The sequence below is a fragment of the Vigna radiata genome, chromosome 1 (genome assembly GCF_000741045.1).
Source record: "Vigna radiata var. radiata cultivar VC1973A chromosome 1, Vradiata_ver6, whole genome shotgun sequence".
NCBI classification, from domain to species: Eukaryota; Viridiplantae; Streptophyta; class Magnoliopsida; order Fabales; family Fabaceae; genus Vigna; species Vigna radiata.
In genome coordinates this window covers 9521093-9543329 of record NC_028351.1, presented here as the reverse complement: position 1 = coordinate 9543329, position 22237 = coordinate 9521093, and the positions used below count along the sequence as shown (strand labels likewise).

The 22237-nt window shown below is 34.1% G+C and overlaps 3 protein-coding genes across 10 annotated transcripts; all 3 read left to right on the top strand.

The window, feature by feature from the left end:
- Nucleotides 1-602: 602 nt before the first annotated feature.
- LOC106769791 lies at nucleotides 603-12864 on the top strand. Of its 7 annotated transcripts, XM_022784239.1 has the most exons (10): nucleotides 603-1185; nucleotides 1634-2732; nucleotides 2848-3144; nucleotides 3226-4023; nucleotides 4360-5035; nucleotides 7720-7938; nucleotides 8237-8394; nucleotides 9252-9392; nucleotides 10121-10249; nucleotides 10431-12861. In XM_022784239.1, the coding sequence occupies exons 1-10, from the start codon at nucleotides 704-706 to the stop codon at nucleotides 12567-12569; spliced, it is 6138 nt and encodes a 2045-aa protein (XP_022639960.1). In that variant the 5' UTR covers nucleotides 603-703; the 3' UTR covers nucleotides 12570-12861. The 7 variants fall into 7 exon arrangements, with proteins under 7 accessions (XP_022639960.1, XP_022639967.1, XP_022639959.1 ...); XM_022784246.1 differs by having other exon boundaries at nucleotides 2848-3726; nucleotides 10431-12864; XM_022784238.1 differs by having other exon boundaries at nucleotides 2848-4023; nucleotides 10121-10198; nucleotides 10431-12862.
- Nucleotides 12865-14896: 2032 nt separating this feature from the next.
- On the top strand, nucleotides 14897-18613 carry LOC106765771. Of its 2 annotated transcripts, none has more exons than XM_014650503.2 (3): nucleotides 14897-15142; nucleotides 16468-16765; nucleotides 17420-18613. In XM_014650503.2, exons 2-3 carry the CDS (start codon nucleotides 16474-16476, stop codon nucleotides 18406-18408), a joined length of 1281 nt encoding a protein of 426 aa, XP_014505989.1. In that variant the 5' UTR covers nucleotides 14897-15142; nucleotides 16468-16473; the 3' UTR covers nucleotides 18409-18613. The 2 variants fall into 2 exon arrangements, with proteins under 2 accessions (XP_014505989.1, XP_014505997.1); XM_014650511.2 differs by having other exon boundaries at nucleotides 14897-15176.
- A 1875-nt stretch (nucleotides 18614-20488) lies between these two features.
- On the top strand, nucleotides 20489-21417 carry LOC106767274 (miraculin). Its single transcript, XM_014652131.2, has one exon. It carries the CDS (start codon nucleotides 20580-20582, stop codon nucleotides 21201-21203), a length of 624 nt encoding a protein of 207 aa, XP_014507617.1. The 5' UTR covers nucleotides 20489-20579; the 3' UTR covers nucleotides 21204-21417.
- Nucleotides 21418-22237: the final 820 nt, after the last annotated feature.

The following is a 22237-nucleotide window of genomic DNA, read 5'->3' as shown; positions in this document are numbered from 1 at the left end:
GAGGGACTAAAACCAAAATCGCCCAAAGTATAGGGATTAAAAACATATTTAACCCTAAATTAAAAGAAGGTAATATCTGCTAGAAGATGCATTAGGAAGAAAATCTTATTTTTAACAGTTGATTTGATCAGTTTTTTGACTCCCTAACTTGAAAGGAATTATTCAAATGTATTATCTTAACACAATATGAAATTGCATCACAGAAGTTAAGTTTGGACACCACTGTCGAAGGTAAAAAACTTTAGAGTGATAAAATGTTTTTATATCATGAAACTCCAAAAATATGTTTATAGTTCATCTTTTTAATAATAAAATAATTGATTATCTTTTAAAAAACTATATTTATTACTCTACCTTTTTATATATCCTTAAAATTAACTTTTACACACAATTTGACGATCTTATTATAATAATATAATACCATTGTTTTTGTTAATTTAAATATCCACATTATTATATTTATTATAATTAGTAAGGTAGGTGTAGAGAAGAAAAGTCTTGAAAAGTATCTTTATTTTGTCCTTATACTATCTTCGTATTGGAGGTAACGCGTAAATAATTGTGAGCCCCCCATAATATTTAAATTTACGTGGCAGCATGTTGCTTTTCGATGATTTCTGATCATGAAAATCACTATAACAAGATTAGTACTACCATTTAGTTGTTTGATTCTCTGAGTTTGCAGCAGACTTTTCTTCTTCTCATGTCAGCATCCTTCAGCTATGATGTGTTCCTCAGCTTCAGAGGTTCTGATACTCGCTACGGTTTCACTGGCAATCTCTACAAAGCTCTTTGTGACAAGGGAATCCATGTCTTTATTGATGATGAGGAGCTTCAAAGAGGGGATGAAATCAGAGAAGCACTTATCGAGGCCATTAAACAGTCTAGGATGGCCATAGTTGTGTTCTCCATGAACTATGCATCTTCTTCCTTTTGCTTAGATGAACTTGTCAAGATCATTGACTGTGTTAAGGAAAAGGGTCGTCTGATTTTGCCCATTTTCTACGACGTCCGCCCTTCTCATGTTCGAGGCCTGTCTGGGAGTTATGCAGAAGCTCTGGCCATGCACCAGGAAAGGTTCAAAAGCAGCAACCAAAGCCTCAATGATAACATGGGCAGGTTGCAGAAATGGAAGATGGCTCTTAACCAAGCAGCTAATGTGTCCGGCAAGCATTACAAACTTGGGTATGCTACTTCTCTCCTTGGACAATCATGTGTGTCCATCCGACCAATATCTATGTAACATGTCATGTCGCAGAGAGATTGGTCGGAAGGATCATACTATGGTCTCACTCAAGTTTTACATATTATATGTATTGAGAAGATTTTTACACCATCATCATCAAATTTCAAACATTTGGCTCATGGGTAAGTTTTATGATACTGGTAAGTGACTTTTATTATAACTGTCTTAAAATTCATACAGACATGTGTTTTTATTGAACTACAATGTTACAACTTCTTACACTAACAGCATCTATGAAACTGATGCAAGTTTTGTCCTTGCATATAGAAATTAAACTAGTTCATTGTATGCCTTGCAATCTGAATTCTAGTGATGTAATTATCATTTTTTAATACATGGATATGATGGTTTTAGCATGACTTCACAAAAACTTCTTTGATTGGACAGAAATGAATATGAACACGAGTTTATAGGGAAGATAGTTAAAGAGGTCTCCAACAAGATAAACCGCAGACCTTTGCATGTTGCAGATTACCCCGTTGGGATGGAGTGTCGAGTGCAAAAAGTGAAGTCACTTCTTCAATTTGGATCTGATACTGGAGTCCACATTGTAGGGATTTATGGAATAGGCGGAATGGGGAAGACAACGCTAGCTAGAGCAGTTTACAATTCCATTGCAGACCAATTTGAAGGTTTATGTTTTCTTGATGGTGTGAGAGAAAACGCTGTTAAACAAGGGTTAGTACATCTCCAAGAGATGCTTCTTTCTGAAATAGTTGGAGAGAAGGATATTAGGATAGGAAGTGTAAGTAAAGGAATTTCAATAATAAAGCATAGGCTCCACCGAAAGAAGGTTCTTTTGATTCTTGACGATGTTGACAAACTAGAACAAGTTCGAGCAACTGCTGGAGAGCGTAATTGGTTTGGTTCTGGCAGCAGAGTCATCATAACAACTAGGGACAAACATTTGCTTCAGGGAGTTGATGGAAAATATGAGGTAGAGGACTTAAATGAGGAAGAAGCTCTCGAATTGCTTAGTTGGAATGCTTTTAAAGATCACAGAGTTGATCCAAGTTACAAGGACATTTCAAACCAAGCAGTGGCTTATGCTTCTGGCCTTCCACTAGCTTTGGAAGTAATAGGTTCCTTGTTGTTTGGAAAAGGCACAAGAGAATGGGAATCTGCATTAGATCAGTTCAAAAAAATCCCTAACAGAAGGATCCAAGAAATACTTAAGGTGAGCTATAATGCTTTAGAGGAAAATCAACAGAGAATTTTTCTTGACATTGCTTGCTGCTTGAAAGGATATGAATTGGAAGAGGTTGAAGATATACTTGGTGTTCATTATGGTGTTTGCATGAAATATGACATAGGAGTGTTAGTGGATAAATCTCTCATAAAAATTGAGAATGGCTGTGTGACACTTCATGAATTGATAGAAGCTATGGGTAAGGAAATCGATCGCCAAGAATCACCCAAAGAGCTTGGGAAACACAGGAGGTTATGGTTCCATAAAGATATAATTCAAGTTTTAGCAGAAAATACAGTAAGACTGATATGGATGACTTGTTCTTAGATTTTAACCTTGATTTGTTTCTTTGGCTATTGTATGTATGCTTACATAACTGTTGTATTTGTGTTTTTTGTGCCTTTTGTAACAGGGGACTAGTGATATTGAAATAATCTGTTTGGATTTCCCCTTATTTGAAGAAGATGAAGAAGTATTTGTAGAATGGGATGGAGAGGCCTTCAAGAAGATGGAAAACCTCAAAACACTAATTATTAGAAACTCTCATTTTTCAAAAGGTCCAGCATATCTTCCAAATAGTTTAAGAGTATTAGAATGGTGGACATATCCATTACAGGATTTACCAACTGATTTTCATCCGAGCAAACTTGCCATATGCAAATTACCCAGAAGTTGCTTTACATCACTTGAGTTAGCAACCATATCAAAGGCATGTGTAATGGGTTCATTTCCACGATCATTCGAAGATTATTCTGTTGGTTCTTATTTGTTTTCCCTTTTTCTTTTGCAGAAGTTCATGAATCTGACAGTTCTGAATTTTGATGGGACTGAATGTTTGACAAAAATACCTGACATATCCAGCCTCCAAAATTTAGAAAAACTGACATTTGAGTGTTGTGAGAATTTAGTAGCAATTCATGGTTCTGTGGGTTTTCTTGATAAACTTAAAATCTTGAGTGCTTTTGGCTGCAGCAAACTTACGAGTTTTCCACCCATCAAGTTGATCTCTCTTGAACGACTAGATATTTCATCTTGTTCAAGTCTTGAGAGTTTTCCAGAAATATTAGGAAAGATGGAAAATATAACGCAGCTAGAGTTGAAGTACACTCCCTTAAAAGAATTCCCATTTTCATTTAGAAATCTTGCTCGGCTTCAAGATTTGGTGCTGGTTGACTGCGGAAATGTTCAGTTGCCGAGTAGCATTGTCATGTTGCCAGAACTGGCTGAGATTTTCGCCCTGGGGTGTAAAGGGTGGCTATTGCCAAAACAAGATGAGAATGATGAAGAAAAAGTAAGCTTAGTGTCTTCAAATGTAAAATGTCTTTGTCTCTCGGGCTGCAATCTATCAGATGAATACTTTCCCATGGTTTTAGCATGGTTTGTTAATGTGAAAGAGTTAGAACTATCAAGCAATAGCTTCACATTTCTTCCAGAATGCATCAAACAATGTCGCTCTTTAAAATTACTTAACTTGGATAACTGTGAGCATCTTCGAGAAATTAGAGGGACTCCACCAAATTTAGAATATTTCTCTGCTGGAAATTGCAAATCCTTGAGTTTCTGTTGTTCAGCCATGCTATTGGACCAGGTTGTTTTTAAGAGTATTTTTTGATTTGATAATTGATGATGTACTTGATGTTGCTAAACTTATGCAATATTTATGACTATCCTTTTTCTTTGATAGTGGACAATGTACTTAATAGTGCTATACTTCTGCAATATTTATGATTAGACTTCTTGATTCAATAATTGCTGATGTACTTAATGTTGCTAAACTTATGACTTATTTATGACTGTCCCTTTTTATTTGATAATGTACTTAATGTTACTAAACTTGTGCATTTTCTATGACTATACTTTTTTGATTTGATCATTGATACTGTACTTAATATTGTTACACTGGTGAATAATTTATGATTCTCAGGAACTGCATGTGGCTGGAAACACTATGTTTTGTTTGCCAGGATCTAGAATACCAGAATGGCTAGAGCAACAAAGTATAGGTCCATCACTATCTTTCTGGTTTCGTGAGAATTTCCCTGTTATGGATCTGTGTTTTGTTATTGGGCCAATGGGTAAGGACTCTATTTTGTTTAGACCAATCATGACCATCAATGGCAACACAATGGAGATACAGTCCTTAACTGATAAGAGGTTTTGTTTTGATTTCCCTGCATTGGATTATCATATACTCATCATTGGTACAAAGTACATGAAGTTTGGAGATAATCTGGATAAACCACTCTCAAAAAATGAATGGAATCATGTGGTGGTTTCCATTGCTCTTGATTTTGAACCAACCCCTAAAGAGATTATTGTCAAGCAAACTGCACTCCATGTAATCAAACCAGAAAGTAGCATGGATGATATCCAATTCACTGATCCTTGTAACCAACCATCCTTCAAAGAGAAGCAAAGATTGGTTGACACTGTTGATTGTCACAGACAGTTTATGCAGCACCAAACCACTTTGGTTTCATTGGAACCACATGTGAGACAAGGCAGAAATTCGCTTTCATTGATTCCACCTCATGCATGCAAAAATAATCTGAACTGGGATTCATTTTCAACTGGAACAAGTAGCATTGCCAGTGTCCAGGGTATTGAATTCATTTACCACATTTATTTCTTCGTCTGTTTTTCATATCACATTCTCACTTTCAGAATAATAGTATTTTAAATCATGTCACACGGATTAAGAAATATCCAATTATTATAAATTTAGTCATAAACACTCAACTTTTCAACTATTTCTGTGGTTCTTAATTCAATGCTATTGATTATTACGATGTTGGTACTTCTTTATTGTTCTCAGAGCTCTATTATGTATAAACACATCAAATGAGAGTGTAACCTGCATCTCTTATCAAAATTCTGATAGATAGTTAGAAAAAATAGCTTACAAAAACTGCAAAGACTATTTAAGAAACTAAGACATTTATAGTTATTTTCCATTATTTTGAAACGAAAGGACTAACAATTTTGCTTTTCTCATTTATTTTGCTCATCTAATCAAGTAAAGGATGTCAAAATATCAAGGCAAGAGAAAACATAGTATATAACATGATTTCTTTGCTTAAAAAATCTTGCTTGTATTCTGCAACTCGTTTTTCTTAAATAGGCAACATAGAATACTTTTACATTAGCATGGGAAATTGCAAGAGATATGCAATAGAGAAAGGGATTGTAGGAGATTTCCTATTTATAGGAAGAATCATTGCTGATAAATCCTAACTACAATCTATTAAAGGTAGAAAATAATAATCTAATAAAGACTAGAAAAGACATAATAAAATACATTAACATCCCCCCTCAAATTGATGCTAGTAAGTCAACCAACAATAAATTCTCAACAAGAAATTGATGGCACTATCGAGACAAGACTTTGGTAAATATATCAACAACTTGAAGATCAATGGAGATGTAAGGTAGAGTGATGACAACATTGGTCAAGGGTTCCCGAATACCATGACAATTTACTTCAATATGCTTGGTATGTTCATGAAGCATTGCATTTACATCCAATTTGAATAGCACTCGTATTATTAGCATGAATAGGTGTAGATGTAGGTTGAGAAAACCCAAGCTGCTCAAAAAGACCACATAACCACACAACTTCAACACAAGCAGATGACATTGAACAATATTTAGCCTTAGAAGAAGATTTAGAAACACGATCTTGCTTCTTACATTTCCAAGAAATTAAGACACCACCAAAAAAATACACCAACCTATAGTAGACCGACGAGTATCAGCCTGCCCAATCAACATCATTATATGCCATAAGTTGTAAAGATGAGTGTTTGGGAAAGAATAACCTATGTGTAAGTGATCCTTTAAGGTATTAAATAATGTGAGGTACAAAAAAATGAAGATGACGTGGAGACCTGGTGAACAACATACAAAATGTTAGGTCGAGTAGTAGTTAGGTAGATAAGACTTCCGACCAAATGCCGATAGAGAGTGAGATCTGACAAAATATCTCCTTCATCTTTCCAGTGCTTGACATTGACTTCCATAGGAATATCAACTGATGTAGTTCCATCTAAACCCTCCAATTGAATCAGATCTTGAATGTACTTTTGTTGGTTTAAAAATATTCCATTAGACCAATGATGTGCCTCTAATCCTAAAATATAGGCGAGTTGTCACAGGATCTTTCATGTGAAATGTTGCATGTAGCTCAACGTGTAGCTTATTAATTAGTTCATGACCAGTTCCTGTAATGATGAGATAATCTACATAAACTAAAAAGAGAACTATACCAGTGGGAGACTTGTGAAAGAAGAGAGAATAGTCATGTCGACTCTGCCTGAAGGAGAACTGAAGTGGAGTAGGAGAAGGTAATCTATTTATTAAATGAAAAATAGTAGAAAGAGCTTCACACCAAAACCTAGGAGGAACAGAGGATTCAAGCATAAGAGTGCGTACAACATCAAAAAGAGTTGATGTGCTGTTCCATCATTGCATGCGTTGTGACTAGTTGTTCCTCTTAGAGAAGCTCACTCAAGCAAGCATCCAAATGAGGCACAAGGTCACGATTCATCAGATTGGAACAAGCAGTTTCAAAGTCAAATCCTTGCTTCATCAAAAATTGATCTTGCTTGCTAGTTTCGTACACAGTTTGAACAACAGCTAGGGCTTCATCAGAAATATCCGCATAAATAATATTTGATTATTCAGCCCAAAGATTCTGAAAACCAGAAAAATATTTCTCAATCAATAGATTCCCTTGCATGAAATTGGCCATCTCATACTTCAACTCAAACTTCCGAGTGGCATTGGTTTGATGTTAAACCAAGCTCTGATACATAACTTCAAGGCAAGAGAGAGCATAATATATGACATGATTTCTTTTGCTTAGAAAAGTTTGCTTGTATTCTGCAACCCTATTAAATAGGCAACATAGAATATTGCAAGAAATATGCAATAAAGGGAGGGATTATAGGAGATTCCCTATTAGAGGGAATAATTGCTGATAAATCTTAACAGCAATCTATTAAACATAGAAAATAATAATCTAATAAAGACTAACAAAGACATAATAAAATACATTAACAAACGAAAAAAAAAAGTACTAGAGCTATATTGATGCTGCAGTGCATTGTTAAATGTTTGCCTGCAGAGTACACACATGATTTCAATTTGTTGTATGAGTAAATTAAAAGAAATTAAAATCTGCCAGAAGATGCATTAGGAAGAAAATCTTATTTTTAACAGTTGATTTGATCAGTATCTTGACTTACTAACTTGAACAAATTATTCAAATTTATTGTCCCAACAGAATATGAAATTGCATCAAAGAAGTTACGTTTGGACATGGGAATTTTGCAATTTGTGCAGCAGCGGAAAAGATTGGCTATTTTGGGTTTACAACAACAACGACGCATGGCTTCATTGGATTTACTGCAACGAAGGGGCAGAGAATTGCTTTCATTGCTTTGCTCTCCATCATTGGAGTTGATGGTCTCATGGCAGAGGAGATGCATCACCACTTTCCAAGGTAATTTGTGATTGTCTCATATTTTTGTTCCTACTTTCTCTCTTACTAATGAGAAAATGATATCTTGTGTTGATTGAGAAATTACAACTTTAAGAAAATTCAAATTTTAGAAAGCTTTGGAGGATTGAATGTGATTCTACTTTGGTCCTTTAGTTTTACATCCTTTCTGTTGTTCTTTGAGTCCTAGAGATGATGGCATAAATGCCTAGAGTTTTGTGAAGAGTTGAGCGTTCAGATAGGTAGAGGCATTGACCAGACGGTTATATGATACACTTTTAAAATGGTTTCTGATTTTCAGGTTTGCAGGAGCAACATTTACCTTCGACCATCAAACAAAACTTTGAAGGCTGTAATGGCATCAATGAAGCCAAAGTGAATGAAGTGACAAGATGCAAGAACAATGATGGAAATGACAATGAGAGAAACCCATTAGTGGAACAGCTACTACTGATAAAGGTTAGTGTATGATTACAACTGTGAAGCATAATAAAAATGATCACATCACCTTGATTTACTTGATCTGAAACTGTCTGAGAAAGACTGACTTTAAACATAAAATAACGTTGTTAATAATGTAACATTGTATTGAATGAAATAGGAGGATGATATTCACAGCAAGAGATACCAACATGTCTGGAAAATGGCTTCGGATCCAATGGAATTAGAATATCTTGTACATATTCAAAAGATCAACTTGTCTCAAAGATAAACACTGTAATTCAATGACAAGAGTTCCATGGGATGATCATTGAATGTTATAATCGTGTTTTTGGTTGTATTATAGCATTTGGATTGTTTACACTGTTTGACACATTTTTGTTTTTTGTTTTAATGTTAGCTGAGAAACGTAGCAAATAAAGTTAAAAAAAATTGGTAAAAATGACTAAAACCAGAGTTTTCTTAAGTTGAAGGACTAAATTGTACCTTAATTTGAAAAATGGAAAAACCAAAATCGTCCCAAAGTATAGAGACTAAAAACATATTTAATCCAATAATATTTGCAGGTATGATGACAATGGTGTGAAACAGTGAAGGAGGGTATTTTGATCTTTTTGTGCGAGTATGGGTTCAGTTAGTAATAATGGGGGTAAAGAAAGTAAAAGCCTTTATTTTATTCATATAGCAGTTACAACTTGCAACTGTTACCAATTTTCAAATTACGCGCTACTTCGTTTCGTTCCATTTCATTTCACGTTCGTTTTTCAGCCTCTGTTTCATTCGCCGCAACGCGGGTTCTTCTGCATTTTTCTTCGTTAATTTGATTTTCTGATTCAAACGGTTCGTTTTGGTCACTATTACGCGTACGCTGCCAGTTTCCGAGGCCAAAACGAATACCAGAAGAGCTCATTACAATGGAATTTGAGGAAGCGCATAACAATTTCCTCGCTATAAGGCTGTTATATAGACTTCTCGAAGATAATAGCATCGCCTTGCAAAATTCAAATCCAAAGCATGTATGCCACTTCTTTTTACTTGCATTGCTTTTTCCTTTTTACATATGCTGCCTAGTTCGTACATGTGTGTTTGTTGGGTCCGTGTAGAGGTTCGCATATATTTGATTAGTTAGATTCTGCTAATTCTACATACAAATACTTACAGGTGTATTACATTTAGTATAAGTGATCAAAAAGTAAGAAACTTAACGATAATGATATCATAAAATATCCGAAAATATTTCGGTTATTTGGAGATTTTCAGAGTGTGGATCTCAGATATAACCACTGTAAAGGTCCAAGAGCTACGGAAAAAAGAGAACAACTGAATTTGAATGTCTGATTGAGTTCCGGAAATTGGAAGAAAGCCCGGAACGAAAACAAAGATAAGAATTTGATCCTTTGAATCGGTTAATAGGTTAAATCGACTTTTGTAACGATTATTTTAAAAATGATACCTTTTTAAATGCATGAAAATTAAACTCCACCAATATTTACTTAAGGAAAAAAGTTGATCACATTGGAAATATAAACGACTGACAGTATTTAATAAGGTGGACCGACCTCAGTTGAGAGCTTTGTTCCCAATTTAAGTGATCAGTTACAGAATCTGAAAGAATCGTGTTTAGACTCTTATTTTTTGGTTATTGCTGTTGTTATTGATAGTATTATTATTAACTACTTAGAGACATCTGAGTGTTTATTGAGTGGCAACTCTTGTGACGTGTATTTTCGTTTGTTTGTGGCAGTTGGTTGAGTGGGCACGAGATTTATTGAAAAGTTTACTGGATGTTGCTGTTGAAAGTGTTTTTGAGACTCATTTAAAGGTGCATATATGTATGGTTCACCATTTTCCGGCAGGACCCTTCTTTTTTGGAGTAAGAAGTTGTAAATGAGAGATATGATTTTCTTCTATTTTTAACCTTAATGAGTGGAATAAATTGAACTTTTATGGTAATGCTTCAAATTGTATAACTTACTGAACTTTAGGCAGTATAAAGAATATGATTTCTTTTACTAAAGCCATCCTTTGAATAAAAAAAAAAAACATTTCTCCAGTGGCAGGAATCAAATTCTCTAGTGGCAGCCAACATTTCTCAAAGCTCAGTGAAATATCCAACTTGTAGTAAAATGACTTCAGAGAAGGATGAGCAGCCTCAGTTTAGATTAATTTCAAAGAAAAAATTGCCAGAGCTGTCAAAGTTTAGTATCTCAGATGACGGAGGAACAAAATGTAAAACATTAGGCTGTATAGGTGAGGAAAGCAGTACGATGCAACAGAATGCAGTAAAGGCAACAGGCCTGTCTGATGATATTGACAGTTTGCCCTACACAGAGAGTATCCATAGCAAACAACAGCAAAATGATGTAAACCGTTTATATGGTGATGGTGAAGATGCAAAAGAATCGTTACAGATGTTTGATGCAAAAGATGATGAGCAAAATGAAGAGAATAATGTAATATTGCTGAACAGAATCCATGAAGCGCAAAGAAACTCTGATGCTGCTGGACAGGTTGAACATCTGAATCAGAGGGGAGAGTTCTCTGATGATTTGGTCAATGCAATAAAAAGAATTGAGTCTCGGATTTTGGCTTTCCAAATTTGTTCCAATGTGATGGATTCCACTAAGAACAGTGCAGGTCATCTTACTACACTTGAAGCAGCAAATTCAGACGGTCCTGCAATGCAGAGAAACAGTGGAGTTTCAGGAAGTCAGATAAGCAGTGGAAAGTCCCTCTTGAAAGGACATAGGTTGATGAGTCAAAAAACATTTAAATCGAGTTGTAAGGATGAAAATTCGATTGCTGAAAGTGCATTTGAGGAACCCCTTTTTCCTGGAAAGGAATCATTGAATCAAAGTCAGATGGCAAATCAGAACTTTTGCCTTCAAAATAGTGCAGAGTCTGCAAAGAATATTGATGTACCTAAGAAAAGTGGTACCCAGATGGTATCAAGAGGAGAGTGCTTGAGCAATCATGAAAGAATTCAAAATTCAGAACGAAACATAGCTATAGATAGTGTTAAGCCAATAGATGGGTTAGTTAGCGGAGATGCCTATTTTGAGACTCGAGCTAGTAAGGGTATTCCAGGTTTCAGGGTCCCTTTAAATCAAGACAATAATAGTAAGAAACATTCCATGTTATTAAGTAAAACAAACAGGGAAAATTCAGCAAGAAAAAATCCAGTGGCATGGTCTAAGACTGATCAGAATCCGAGGGAAATGATTTCTGAATCTTCCTATACTCAGAAGTCAGCTAGATCAAAGACCATTATTACAAGGAGAGAAAAACCACCACCTCATCAGATGGTAATGAAACCAACCCTATTGGATCAGAAATCCAGTGACATTAAGGTAAATTCCCATAAACACAGAGGCAGGAGAAGGACTTTTAACACTAGTCATCTTGAACCACGGAATACAAGGGTTCTACAACAACATTTTGAACGGGAGGAGTCAAGCTCAAGCTCTAGCTCTAAGTCTGACTCTGACTCTTCTTGCTGGAGTTCTCAGCAAGGTAGGGCCAATAGTAGTAGTATTGACTCTGAGGACTATTCCTTGTCAGATGGAACACAGTCTCCCTCATCATCAGGAAGGATGGTGGATGCTGCATATGAGGGCAGTTCAGAGGAGACTATCAATTCATATCTCGAGATGGATGATGACCCTTCTCCTAGATTAGGAAGTTTCAAATCTTATAGACATCACGATGAAAGATATCATAAGGAAACAACTGGAAGACTAAGGAGGCTGAGAAATAAGTTGGGACTAATCTTTCACCATCACCATCATCACCATCATCATCATGATCATGGTAACACTCATTCTAGAGAAGGTCATGGACCTACTACGTGGAATCACTTGAAGAATGTTTTCCACCATAAAGACAAGCATGGAGTGTTAACAAAAAATGTTGAGAAGACAAAGGGAGGGCATGCTGCAAAAGTGTTGTCCGGAAACCAGGTTGGGCAGTTTAATAGACTTGCGGAAGGGTTACTGAGGCACATCCGGCATTCAAAGAAACCAAAGCCTCCCAAGTTTGATGTGGTGAAACAGTCAAGGAATAAGCCACATGGACATAATCAGAAAAAGTTGCGTTGGTTGCAAATGCTTCGAAAACAACGGGGAGTGAAGATGAAAAACCAATGCAGAACTAAAATGGGGTTTATGAGCCAAAACTCACTAAAGAATTATTGATTGATTTTGGTTGTGTCTAAGAATATCTTACCTCACAGCTATTACCTCTCGGCTGGTAGTATTCAAAATTCTATCAGATTGTATGTCCTCTGATTTTCTTCTATTTTGACTCTGTTGAATGGAAGCTTTGTGACACTTGAAATTCATAGATATCGACCCGATGATGCAGCATTTTGTAAGTGCATTTTTATCCGGATTTTATTAATATGTATGTATAATTATACTGGGTATGCTTGTTATTCTTGGTACTCAAAGTAGGGTCCCTGCATTCTTTGTTTATTTGAAATTTTAGTTTTTTAAGTTATAACTCTAGGTTTTGAGTAGTTTTAGATCTTCTTTAGATATTAACTTAGCTTTCCACAAAAAATAGATTTAGTTTTTAAAGTTATTTACGTATTTCTCTAAATTATTGTTAAGTATTTACATATTTCACTAAATATTCCAAAATATAGTTTAAGGTAGCAACATCAATTTCAACTGTGGTCTAGACCATTCTTTCCAAGTTATTTTAATTGGTGATAGGATCTCTTAATTTATCTTCTTATGGCCAAAATTATAGAGAATAGTACAACAAAAAGCATGACACCTTTATTTTTTCTTTAGCTGCTACAATTAGGTTCTAGTTCCCCAAATTGCGTGTAATTCCGTGTTTGTTAATTCCTTAATGAAATTATTGGGTACCCTAGTTTCTTAAGGTGTCAACTTTGATATATGTATTTATCCAGATGCTTTTTAATATATATTTTTCCTTTATACTAAATGCTCAATAATCCAAACCTGTTCTTAGAATAATATAACACTTATAGACAGATAATACAAGCGATACACACTTTGGAATGGAATGAATAGAGAAAAGTGCTCAGGATTATTAACTCCAATAATTTACTCATCATCTACAATAAGTTGTAATTCTATTTCAAACAGCAAAAGGTAACTCGGGCGCACTTCAATTTTACAAACATGTAGAGTGCAGCTAGTGGAAAAAGGAATAAAGGTGCAAATGCTTAATTTTGAGGACTATCTATACAATCTGTTATCTGTAGACTGAGTTTCATTAATTGTCAAGACACTAAAAGCAGAAAACAAAGGGTAACATGAGACAGATTAGGTTAATTGTTGTATGTTTAGTCATATATCATTGTTATTATTAAATTAATTAAGAGAAATATTAATATAGTAATTTTACTTTGTGTTCTTCAATATGAATTTTAGTATAAAGAAATTATGTTAAAAATAATAATTTAGACAAAATATATTTAGGATATTCGTGTTAGTGATTATTGTTTCTCATGATACACAAATTTTAACAAAAATTTTCTTTCATCACTGAAAAAATATGACGAAATATATAAATTAAAAAAAAAAAAAGTCTTCTAAGCCCAATACTTAATTTATATGCACTTATGTGACCAACAAAATATCAAGTGTATTATGTCTTAATTAATTATTATATTTGACTAGATTTGCCTGCTTTTAAATAAAAATTGAAATATAAATTAAAACAGACGATTTATTCCTCAATGTTTAATCTCTTTGACCATTGCCTGTTTTTAAATAAAGATTGAAATATAATTGAAAACAGGTGGTTTAGTTCCCAATTCATGTTTAATTTCTTTGACCAGTAATTGATATTACAAATATTATTACTGTTATTTTTAAAAAATATTAATATTTTATATTCTATTACAATAATTGATATTGACATACAGATAAATATTATTGAAAAAAAAAATTGGTTTTAAATTATAAAAATAAATACATAAAATTTCTCCTTATACAAAATTGAAAGTACATACAATTGTAAAAATAATAATTCAAAATTAACACATAAATTATTGTATTTAAAATATTCAAAAATATGAATTATATAACTATTATTCAAAAATAAATATAAACAAAACTATATAATTATACTCCGACATAAAAGTTATATTTTATATAAATTATCAATAACATAATAATTAGCGGAAATTATATCACCTCTTCTAATATTTACATATTCAAAGCATACAATAAGTACCAATGTTATGAAACCAATAATCAAATTGAGAATAATGCTTATGCAAAATTTTACTAAATAGAGACTATAAAAAAAAGTTAGAGTTAAAATATAAAGCTGTTAAAAAAATTCATATATATCATTAAATAAAATGTATTAAATTTAAAATCACAATTTTTTTTTATAGTTGTGAACATGTTACTTTTTATCACATCATTTAAAAAAGCTGTTTTTCTTCTCAGAAGCAAAACAACCAGTTATGTTCCCATAATTATTTCTATTATTTTAATCAACTTTTCAATAGAAAAACAAAAATAGGATGTTGAATGAAATATTCCACAAAACTCTTTATCCGGTCCCTCCTCAAATTTTCCGGCCCATGGGCTAAGCCAGAACCGGTGACGTATAGCCCAGGCCCGGCCCAAGCCCGAAACCTACGTACCTGAGTTTCTGTTTTTCGTGTTCCCTGCATCACTTCAATACAGTTTCTGTCTCTTTCAGCTGCTACCGTCTCTGAACCACCGTTGACGCTTGTAAAAACCTTCAGCAGGCTTCGTCTCACAGCACAAGCCAAGTAACACTATAAACCCTTTTCATCAATTTTTGTGGTAACTATGCCTCGTCATTTTTCAATTGTTTACTTTTTGTTTTTGCGCTACAATGTCGAGTTTTCTTTTAATTTCAATTTTCGGAGGCAAAATTGATGTCAGACTCGCTATCTTTGTTATGAGCTTCATGTTTTATGGTTGAATTTCAATTGTTAGAAGGTGTAATAGAGAACTAGTGATTCTTTTATTTGTGGCTGAGATCTGTGACAGTTGAATTAGAAAAGTTTGAGAAAAAAGACTGAATTTTGGCATTGTTGGAATTTGAGGGTGGAGAATTTAGATTTAAGTTAAAGAAATTCAGAAGAAAAAAGTTGGAAAAAAATTGAAAAAGAGTTATAGTTTGAATTGTAGTAGTGAAAGAAGAGATTGATTGTTATTTAAAGAATATTATTATTGACATATTATAGTTACATTGGATAACAAACCAAGTTGGTACAAAACCATCTTTGTATTGTAGCAGATCCTTAAGGTCTAATTACAGGCAACTGATAAACTAATAGGGATTGAGATTGCAAAAGGGACAGGACCAGACAAGGTTCCAATATCAACTCAACTGGATAGATGAACTCAACTATAGATGTCCATTATGTTTTACCATATATCAAATTAGATTGTATCTGAAGGAGGATATATTTGGGAAACCTAAAATAGATTAGAGACATATAGTTTAACTCCGGTCTAGACTGATGGTGCATTTGATGCTACAGTAGCATGCAAATTGTTGTTTGCGAATGTGTGTAACTATGGGAAAACATGTTTGATGGTTGGTTTATGGACTGATTTTTCTTGCAGAAGGTATTTTTTATTTTCTTGTTCTTTTTACCAGCAGAACTTTTGCTTGCAGGACTTGGACTTTCTGTTTGAAGAATCCATCACATTTTGTTATAGTATCTTATTTAGGATAATTGAGCTGTTAGTCATATCTTGCCACTTCTTTGGTGTTGAATTGCATATCTGAGTTGCACTTGAACTTTATGATTTTATTAACTTGTGGAATTCAATGGCATATGGAGGAAGGAAATTTTAATTCAGCTATACCTTATTGCTTATTTTCAAAAAGAAAAATCCACAAAACTTTAATAGAATGGTTTGACTGTACTAAAATACTGAGCAGGCGAGTTTGTTTTACTTTTAATGCAAAGGTTGCAGTGTTGAAGACTTGTTTGTTATTGATGTATATTAGATGCCAACATTCAAGTTTTGTGAACCCATTTGTATGTGTGTGAGTAATGTTGTTTGAATTTGAAATTATGAATTTCTTTGCTAAGTTTAGTTCATATTTATTTAACAGGAGAAAATGACACATGAAAATGCAATAGGCATTGAGATAGATTATGAATATGACGATTGCAATAATTCCAAGCGCCCAAAAATGACTTCTAAAGTATGGGAAGAAATGCAGCGAATTCAAACCACTGAAGGCAGTAAAGTTCTGTGCAGACACTGTGGAAAACTTTTGCAAGATAACTGTGGGACTTCTCATTTAAAGCGTCATTTAGTGATCTGCCCTAAGCGTCCTAAACGTCTGGATGCTATTACTCGAGATTCAATGGCATCAGGGTGTTTCAGAGGTCCCAGTAGTGCTAGAGGTAAGGATTATCTTTACTTCCCCAAATGGATGTTGTTATCTGCAACTCCAATTTTTTTTCACTCATATAGTTGATCAATTTCTTCTATAATATTCTGTGGTAGATGGACCCAAACAAAAATCTGATCAATTAACAGTTGAAAATATCTTAAAAATAAGGTAGGATATGGCATCTAAATTTCAAGCTTCTATTGTGACAATAGTTGATCACCTGCACATGAGTTTGTTAAGCTTTTGTCTGCCTTAAGTCACTGATAATGATGAACCGGTGTAACATGTGGTAGCTATAATAGAGTAAGAAATTGATTTAGACAACATTTACCATTTGCTTCAATGCTAGATTTGCTCTATCTATACAGCAGCTTAAGAAACATGATTTCCTGTCCTGTGTTTTTTATTACATTTTGCATTTCTTCCAATTGAAATGTGGCCATGCGAGATTCTACCGTATGTTCGTAAAGAACACATCTGGGTTACCTCTCATTATCACTGCTATATATACTTTTATTTTGTAGAATCTGGATCAAACACAGTGCTTCTGGTTGATTTCCTGTCCTGTGTTTTTATTACATTTTGCATTTCTTACAGTTTGTTCGTAAAAAACACATCTGGGTTACCTCTCATTATCACTGCTATATATATTTTTATTTTGTAGAATCTGGATTAAACACAGTGCTTATGGTTCGTCCGTTGAAGATCGAGCCTGAATCACAAGTCCCATGCTTTTTTCCGACTTCAAATAATCGAGTTCCAACTATTGCATCCACTGAAAATGCTCCCAATTCCATTCAAGAACTACATGCAAAAACTAGTTCCCCTCTTATGCTGTCTACCATTGAATCCCCCAAGAATCAGGAGGAACTCACTCTGGATGACGTAGAAATGAAAGCATTTTATGCTTCTCTTGATGCAGAGACCTCGGTTATGTCTCCGTCTCAAGATACCACAGTCGTTACTGAATTGTCCAACTCCACACCCTCTGAAGAGACCAAGAAAGCATTGAAAACTCTGCAAGACCTTCTTTCCAAAGACTTCACTGATCTATTGCATACTGGACAGTCTGGTACCATCAAATCCTCCATAGAATATCTTGCCAAGTTATCCGCAGACGATGGAATCTCTGCAGAAATGAGGTTGTTGATATTAGAAGTTTCTAGAGAATTCACTCGCTGGAGTTGTGACTACAATGATGCTAATAGGAAAATAGAATCTGCCAACGCCAACATCTTGAAAGCAGATAAACTTGAAGAAAATCTTGAAGCTAACAAGAAGGAGTTCAAGGAGGTTTCGTCCTTAGAGAATGAATTAAGCAACCAGTTATCATGTTTGGAGAAAAGGAAGAAAGAGCTAGAGGAGCAAATAAATGCAATTAAAGCTAACATTTCTGTTTTTCAATCAGCTAAGGTAACAAGTACAAAGAGAAAAAGGGAAGCTTTTGAAGAAGCAAAGATTCTTAAAGCTCAAAGAGATGAGTTGAAGGAACAGGTGCCTCACTTGAAAAATGAGTTGGAAGTGGCCAAGAAGAACCAAGCACATATTCGAGCTGAATGGTCAAAGCTTGGAGAAAAATTTAACAAAAGCTTGAATGGGATGAATCATGAGGAGAAATTGGATGGTAAATCCATGCAGGAAAATTCCATTTAAAAAACTGAGTTTCGATGTCAATACCTTCATACCAACTCCATGATGAGCTAAAACTTAGCTCTGATATTCGTTATACATCTGGTGAAAAATGAAACATTTTTACCATTGATTTCAATTTCATGATCTTATCTATAACAAAGCACATTATTATTTTGTTAGACGAAGTATTTGTCCCAGGCCTTCTATTTCAAGATATATTATTTAACTGAGCATGTGAAATATCTAATTATTGATTATAATCTGGTTTTAGTTTAACTTAAAATGTGAAAACATTGTAACACAAGTGTGTAACAAATTTTTGTTTAATTTAACTTTTTGATTTGCGTGTGATTGTATTGTTTGATTAGTATTAGTACACAAGAAATTTACCCGAGTAACATAATTATGTTTGGGTTATTTGCAAATTTATCTATTCTCTATAATTACATAAATTTTATATTTTGATTTGTCTTTAAAAATGATTTGTTTTAATTTTATGTACCACTTTTAATATTTTTATACATGCAACTTATTTTTAAAATTTTTACGGAATAAAATCAGGAATTAAAAATGATTAAAAAAACATATAAAACTAAAATGAATGAATTTTAACTATATAAACTAAAAGATAACGTATATTCTACTAAATGATTAACATGTTTATAAGGTTAAAATAAGCATGTTAATCATTTAATAGAATATACTTTATCTTTTAGTTTATATAATTAAAATTCATTCATTTTAGTTTATATAGTTAAAATTCATTTTAGTTTAACTAAATGATTACTTATAAGCTTTTAAAGAATTGAAACATATTAATAATGAGACTTGAATTAAAGAAATATAAGAAATTTGACCTCATCTTTTCGTACAAAATCTTACTGAAACAATTTGTCTTATTATATGTCTTATGATAATGAGACAGAATTTTTTGTTTCTACCAATATAAGATATAGATTCACATAAGTGCTGAAAGTTCATTAACTTCCAGCACTGTATCATGAAGGAAAAAACAAAGAATTAATGAAATTGCAGCACAGTTGGTGAAAGCAAGAGCAAGATTAGTGATTGTCAATTGAAGAATAGGGAGTGTTTATTGTGGTACAGTGAAAAGGGTGTACTGTTGTATAGCAAGAACAAGCAAAAAGAAAAACACTTTCCTTTCCTTTCCTTTCTTGTATTTTATGTTGATATGGGTTGGGTGACTAATATAGAAATGTGTCTTTTGTCATTTTGGTGCATCCTTTTGTAATGCGAGAAACAATTCTATTTATGGTGTTTTTCTTTCTCTTTGTGCACCAACCTTCAACTTCACAAGTGAAAACCAAAAAGAAAAAAAGAAAGTCTTAACGAAAATACCATTGAGAAAAAAATTCTAATTTCAAAATACCATTGAAAAAAAAAACAATTTTGCAGACAAATTTGAGAAATGGAAATGAGAAAAAAAAAAGTAACTCTTGAATGCAACGGCTTATGAAATTACATAATACAAAAGTGGTTATGTTCTTAATCAAAATAATACTTTTGACTAATTAACATCTGAAAAAGAACATTTTGAGGAACGTGTTTGATTAGTCACTCGTGGTTCTGTTCTGTTTATTATATTCTCAAAATCAAAATTAAAACAGCTCGTGTCCATCGAGCCAAATATAATACTAAGTAATAAATGAGAACAGAAGACCGCAGTATAGTATTTGATCCGAAAAACAACGATAATGATGAGAACACTTTTTTTATTAATATTTGAACATCAGTGTCATTCTATAATTGATTCAGGATAGTATTTATAATACCACCATGAACTAATCATATAATGACACATAGATGATGTTTAAATATTGTCAAAAAAATGTTATTTAAGTATCATTATCCGAAAAAAAATCACCTCTAGTTTCATAGTTATCCACAAGCAATTTTCTACTATACTCAACTTTCACATGTCCACAACGTAATAATTTAGAATTTTTTTTTTTAATGACACTTTTTTAACAATTTTTTTTGACATGTATAAGCATACTTTGTGAATGGTATGGTTCGAATATTTTTTCAAAAGTATATTCAAACACCTCGTGCTGCATAACCCAAATTTTCTACATCGAATCATTTCAGTATTTAATGATGCATTACGAGAATGTAACACAGAAAGAAAAAGACACAGAAACACATTGGTTTCTTGGTTTCAATCTGAGGAAATGAAGGTTGCCATGTTTCTTCACTTGCTCCTTCTCTTGGCCTTGAACACGCAGCCACTTCTAGCTGCCGAGCCTGAGCCAGTGGTGGATAAGCAAGGGAACCCTTTGGTGCCAGGAGTAGGGTACTATGTATGGCCACTTTGGGCCGATGAAGGAGGCCTCACACTAGGCCAAACAAGGAACAAGACATGCCCTCTTGATGTTATCCGTGATCCTTCTTTCATTGGCTCACCAGTGGCATTCTATGCAGAAGGGCTTGGCCACATTCCAACTCTCACCGATCTCACCATTGATTTCCCTGTGTTTACAGTCTGCAACGAGCCTACAGTGTGGAGGATCAGCAAGCAAGGAGCAGGGATCTGGTTTGTGAGCACAGGAGGGAACCCTTACGACATCAGAAGCAAGTTCAAGATTGAGAGGCTCGAAGGGGACCATGCCTATGAGATCTACAGCTTCAGGTTCTGCCCCGGTGTGCCTGGTACACCCTGTGCTCCTGTCGGAACCTTTGAAGATGTCGATGGAACCAAAGTCATGGCTGTCGGGGACAACATTGAACCCTACTATGTGAGGTTCCAGAAGGTTTTCACGAATGGCCAAGAGAAGAAACCCTCCAGTATTGTGTAGTTTGTGAGGTTTGTAGTTATAGGGGTTTGCACTTTGAATCATGAATAAGCCAGAAGAAGAAGACTCCAGAGAACTGGATTTTCTGTGTGGCGGCGGAAAGAATCATGGCACAGATCAGAAACAGTCCTTCTTTCTGTTTTATGTATGATTTACCACCAATATGATTTCTTTCTTTCCAAATTAAGTGGAATGAAATTTAGTTTCTTTGCTTATATAGACTCTTCCATGTGTTTATAATTTATAGCACGTTTCTTTAACCATTTATTTTACAATAAATAAATTATGTGTCACTGAATCCTATATTTAAAATAAATCAATTATAAACTATCATATAAACAGTTATAAAAAGAAATTATTTTTTAATAATATCTGTTTTATTTAAATCTCTTTAAATCTAGACTTAATACTCCCGATGGTCTGTATTTTCGTCAAGTGCGTTCACTTTGTTCCCATGTTTTTTTTTGTTTGATGTTGTCAGTTTTGTTCAATTTGGTCCTTTTTGCTAACGTCGTTTAAATCGTTAACGGCCAACTGTCCAGTTGTACAATCAATGACACATCACCCTTAACACGTCATCATCATCTCCTACCTCTAGAAACCCTAATTTCCCCTTACACAAAAACCCTAGCCACCACCTAACCCTAACCACCGCCGCCACGGTCACGACTAGCCACCATCTTCTCACCTCCATCATTTTCTCTGTCCAACAACCACCCAAAAACACCACTCATGGCCACCTACCAGCACCTTCATTGACGCCACCCGTACATCCAACAACAACTACCACGAAACCCATTATTGCGAATCAAATGAACCCAAAACGAAAAACCCCAAGTTCAGAAACCCTAACATACCCTAACATTTTTACCATTGATTTCAATTTCATGATCTTATCTATAACAAAGCACATTATTATTTTGTTAGACGAAGTATTTGTCCCTGTTATAAAATAGGTACGTAGAATAAAACTTGTCTAAGTGTATATTTTATTGAATAATCAAGCGTGACTTATAAAAGCAAAAAAAAAAAAAAAA

Coding starts and splice junctions, on each gene's coding strand:
- LOC106769791 (XM_022784236.1), top strand. CDS start 704: ATGTCAGCATCCTTCAGCTATGATGTGTTCCTCAGCTTCAGAGGTTCT. Junction 8,395..9,251: donor AACAGCTACTACTGATAAAG/GTTAGTGTATGA, acceptor GTACGCTGCCAG/TTTCCGAGGCCAAAACGAAT. Junction 10,250..10,430: donor CAGGACCCTTCTTTTTTGGA/GTAAGAAGTTGT, acceptor ACATTTCTCCAG/TGGCAGGAATCAAATTCTCT.
- LOC106767274 (XM_014652131.2), top strand. CDS start 20,580: ATGAAGGTTGCCATGTTTCTTCACTTGCTCCTTCTCTTGGCCTTGAAC.
- LOC106765771 (XM_014650503.2), top strand. CDS start 16,474: ATGACACATGAAAATGCAATAGGCATTGAGATAGATTATGAATATGAC. Junction 16,766..17,419: donor AGGTCCCAGTAGTGCTAGAG/GTAAGGATTATC, acceptor TTTATTTTGTAG/AATCTGGATTAAACACAGTG.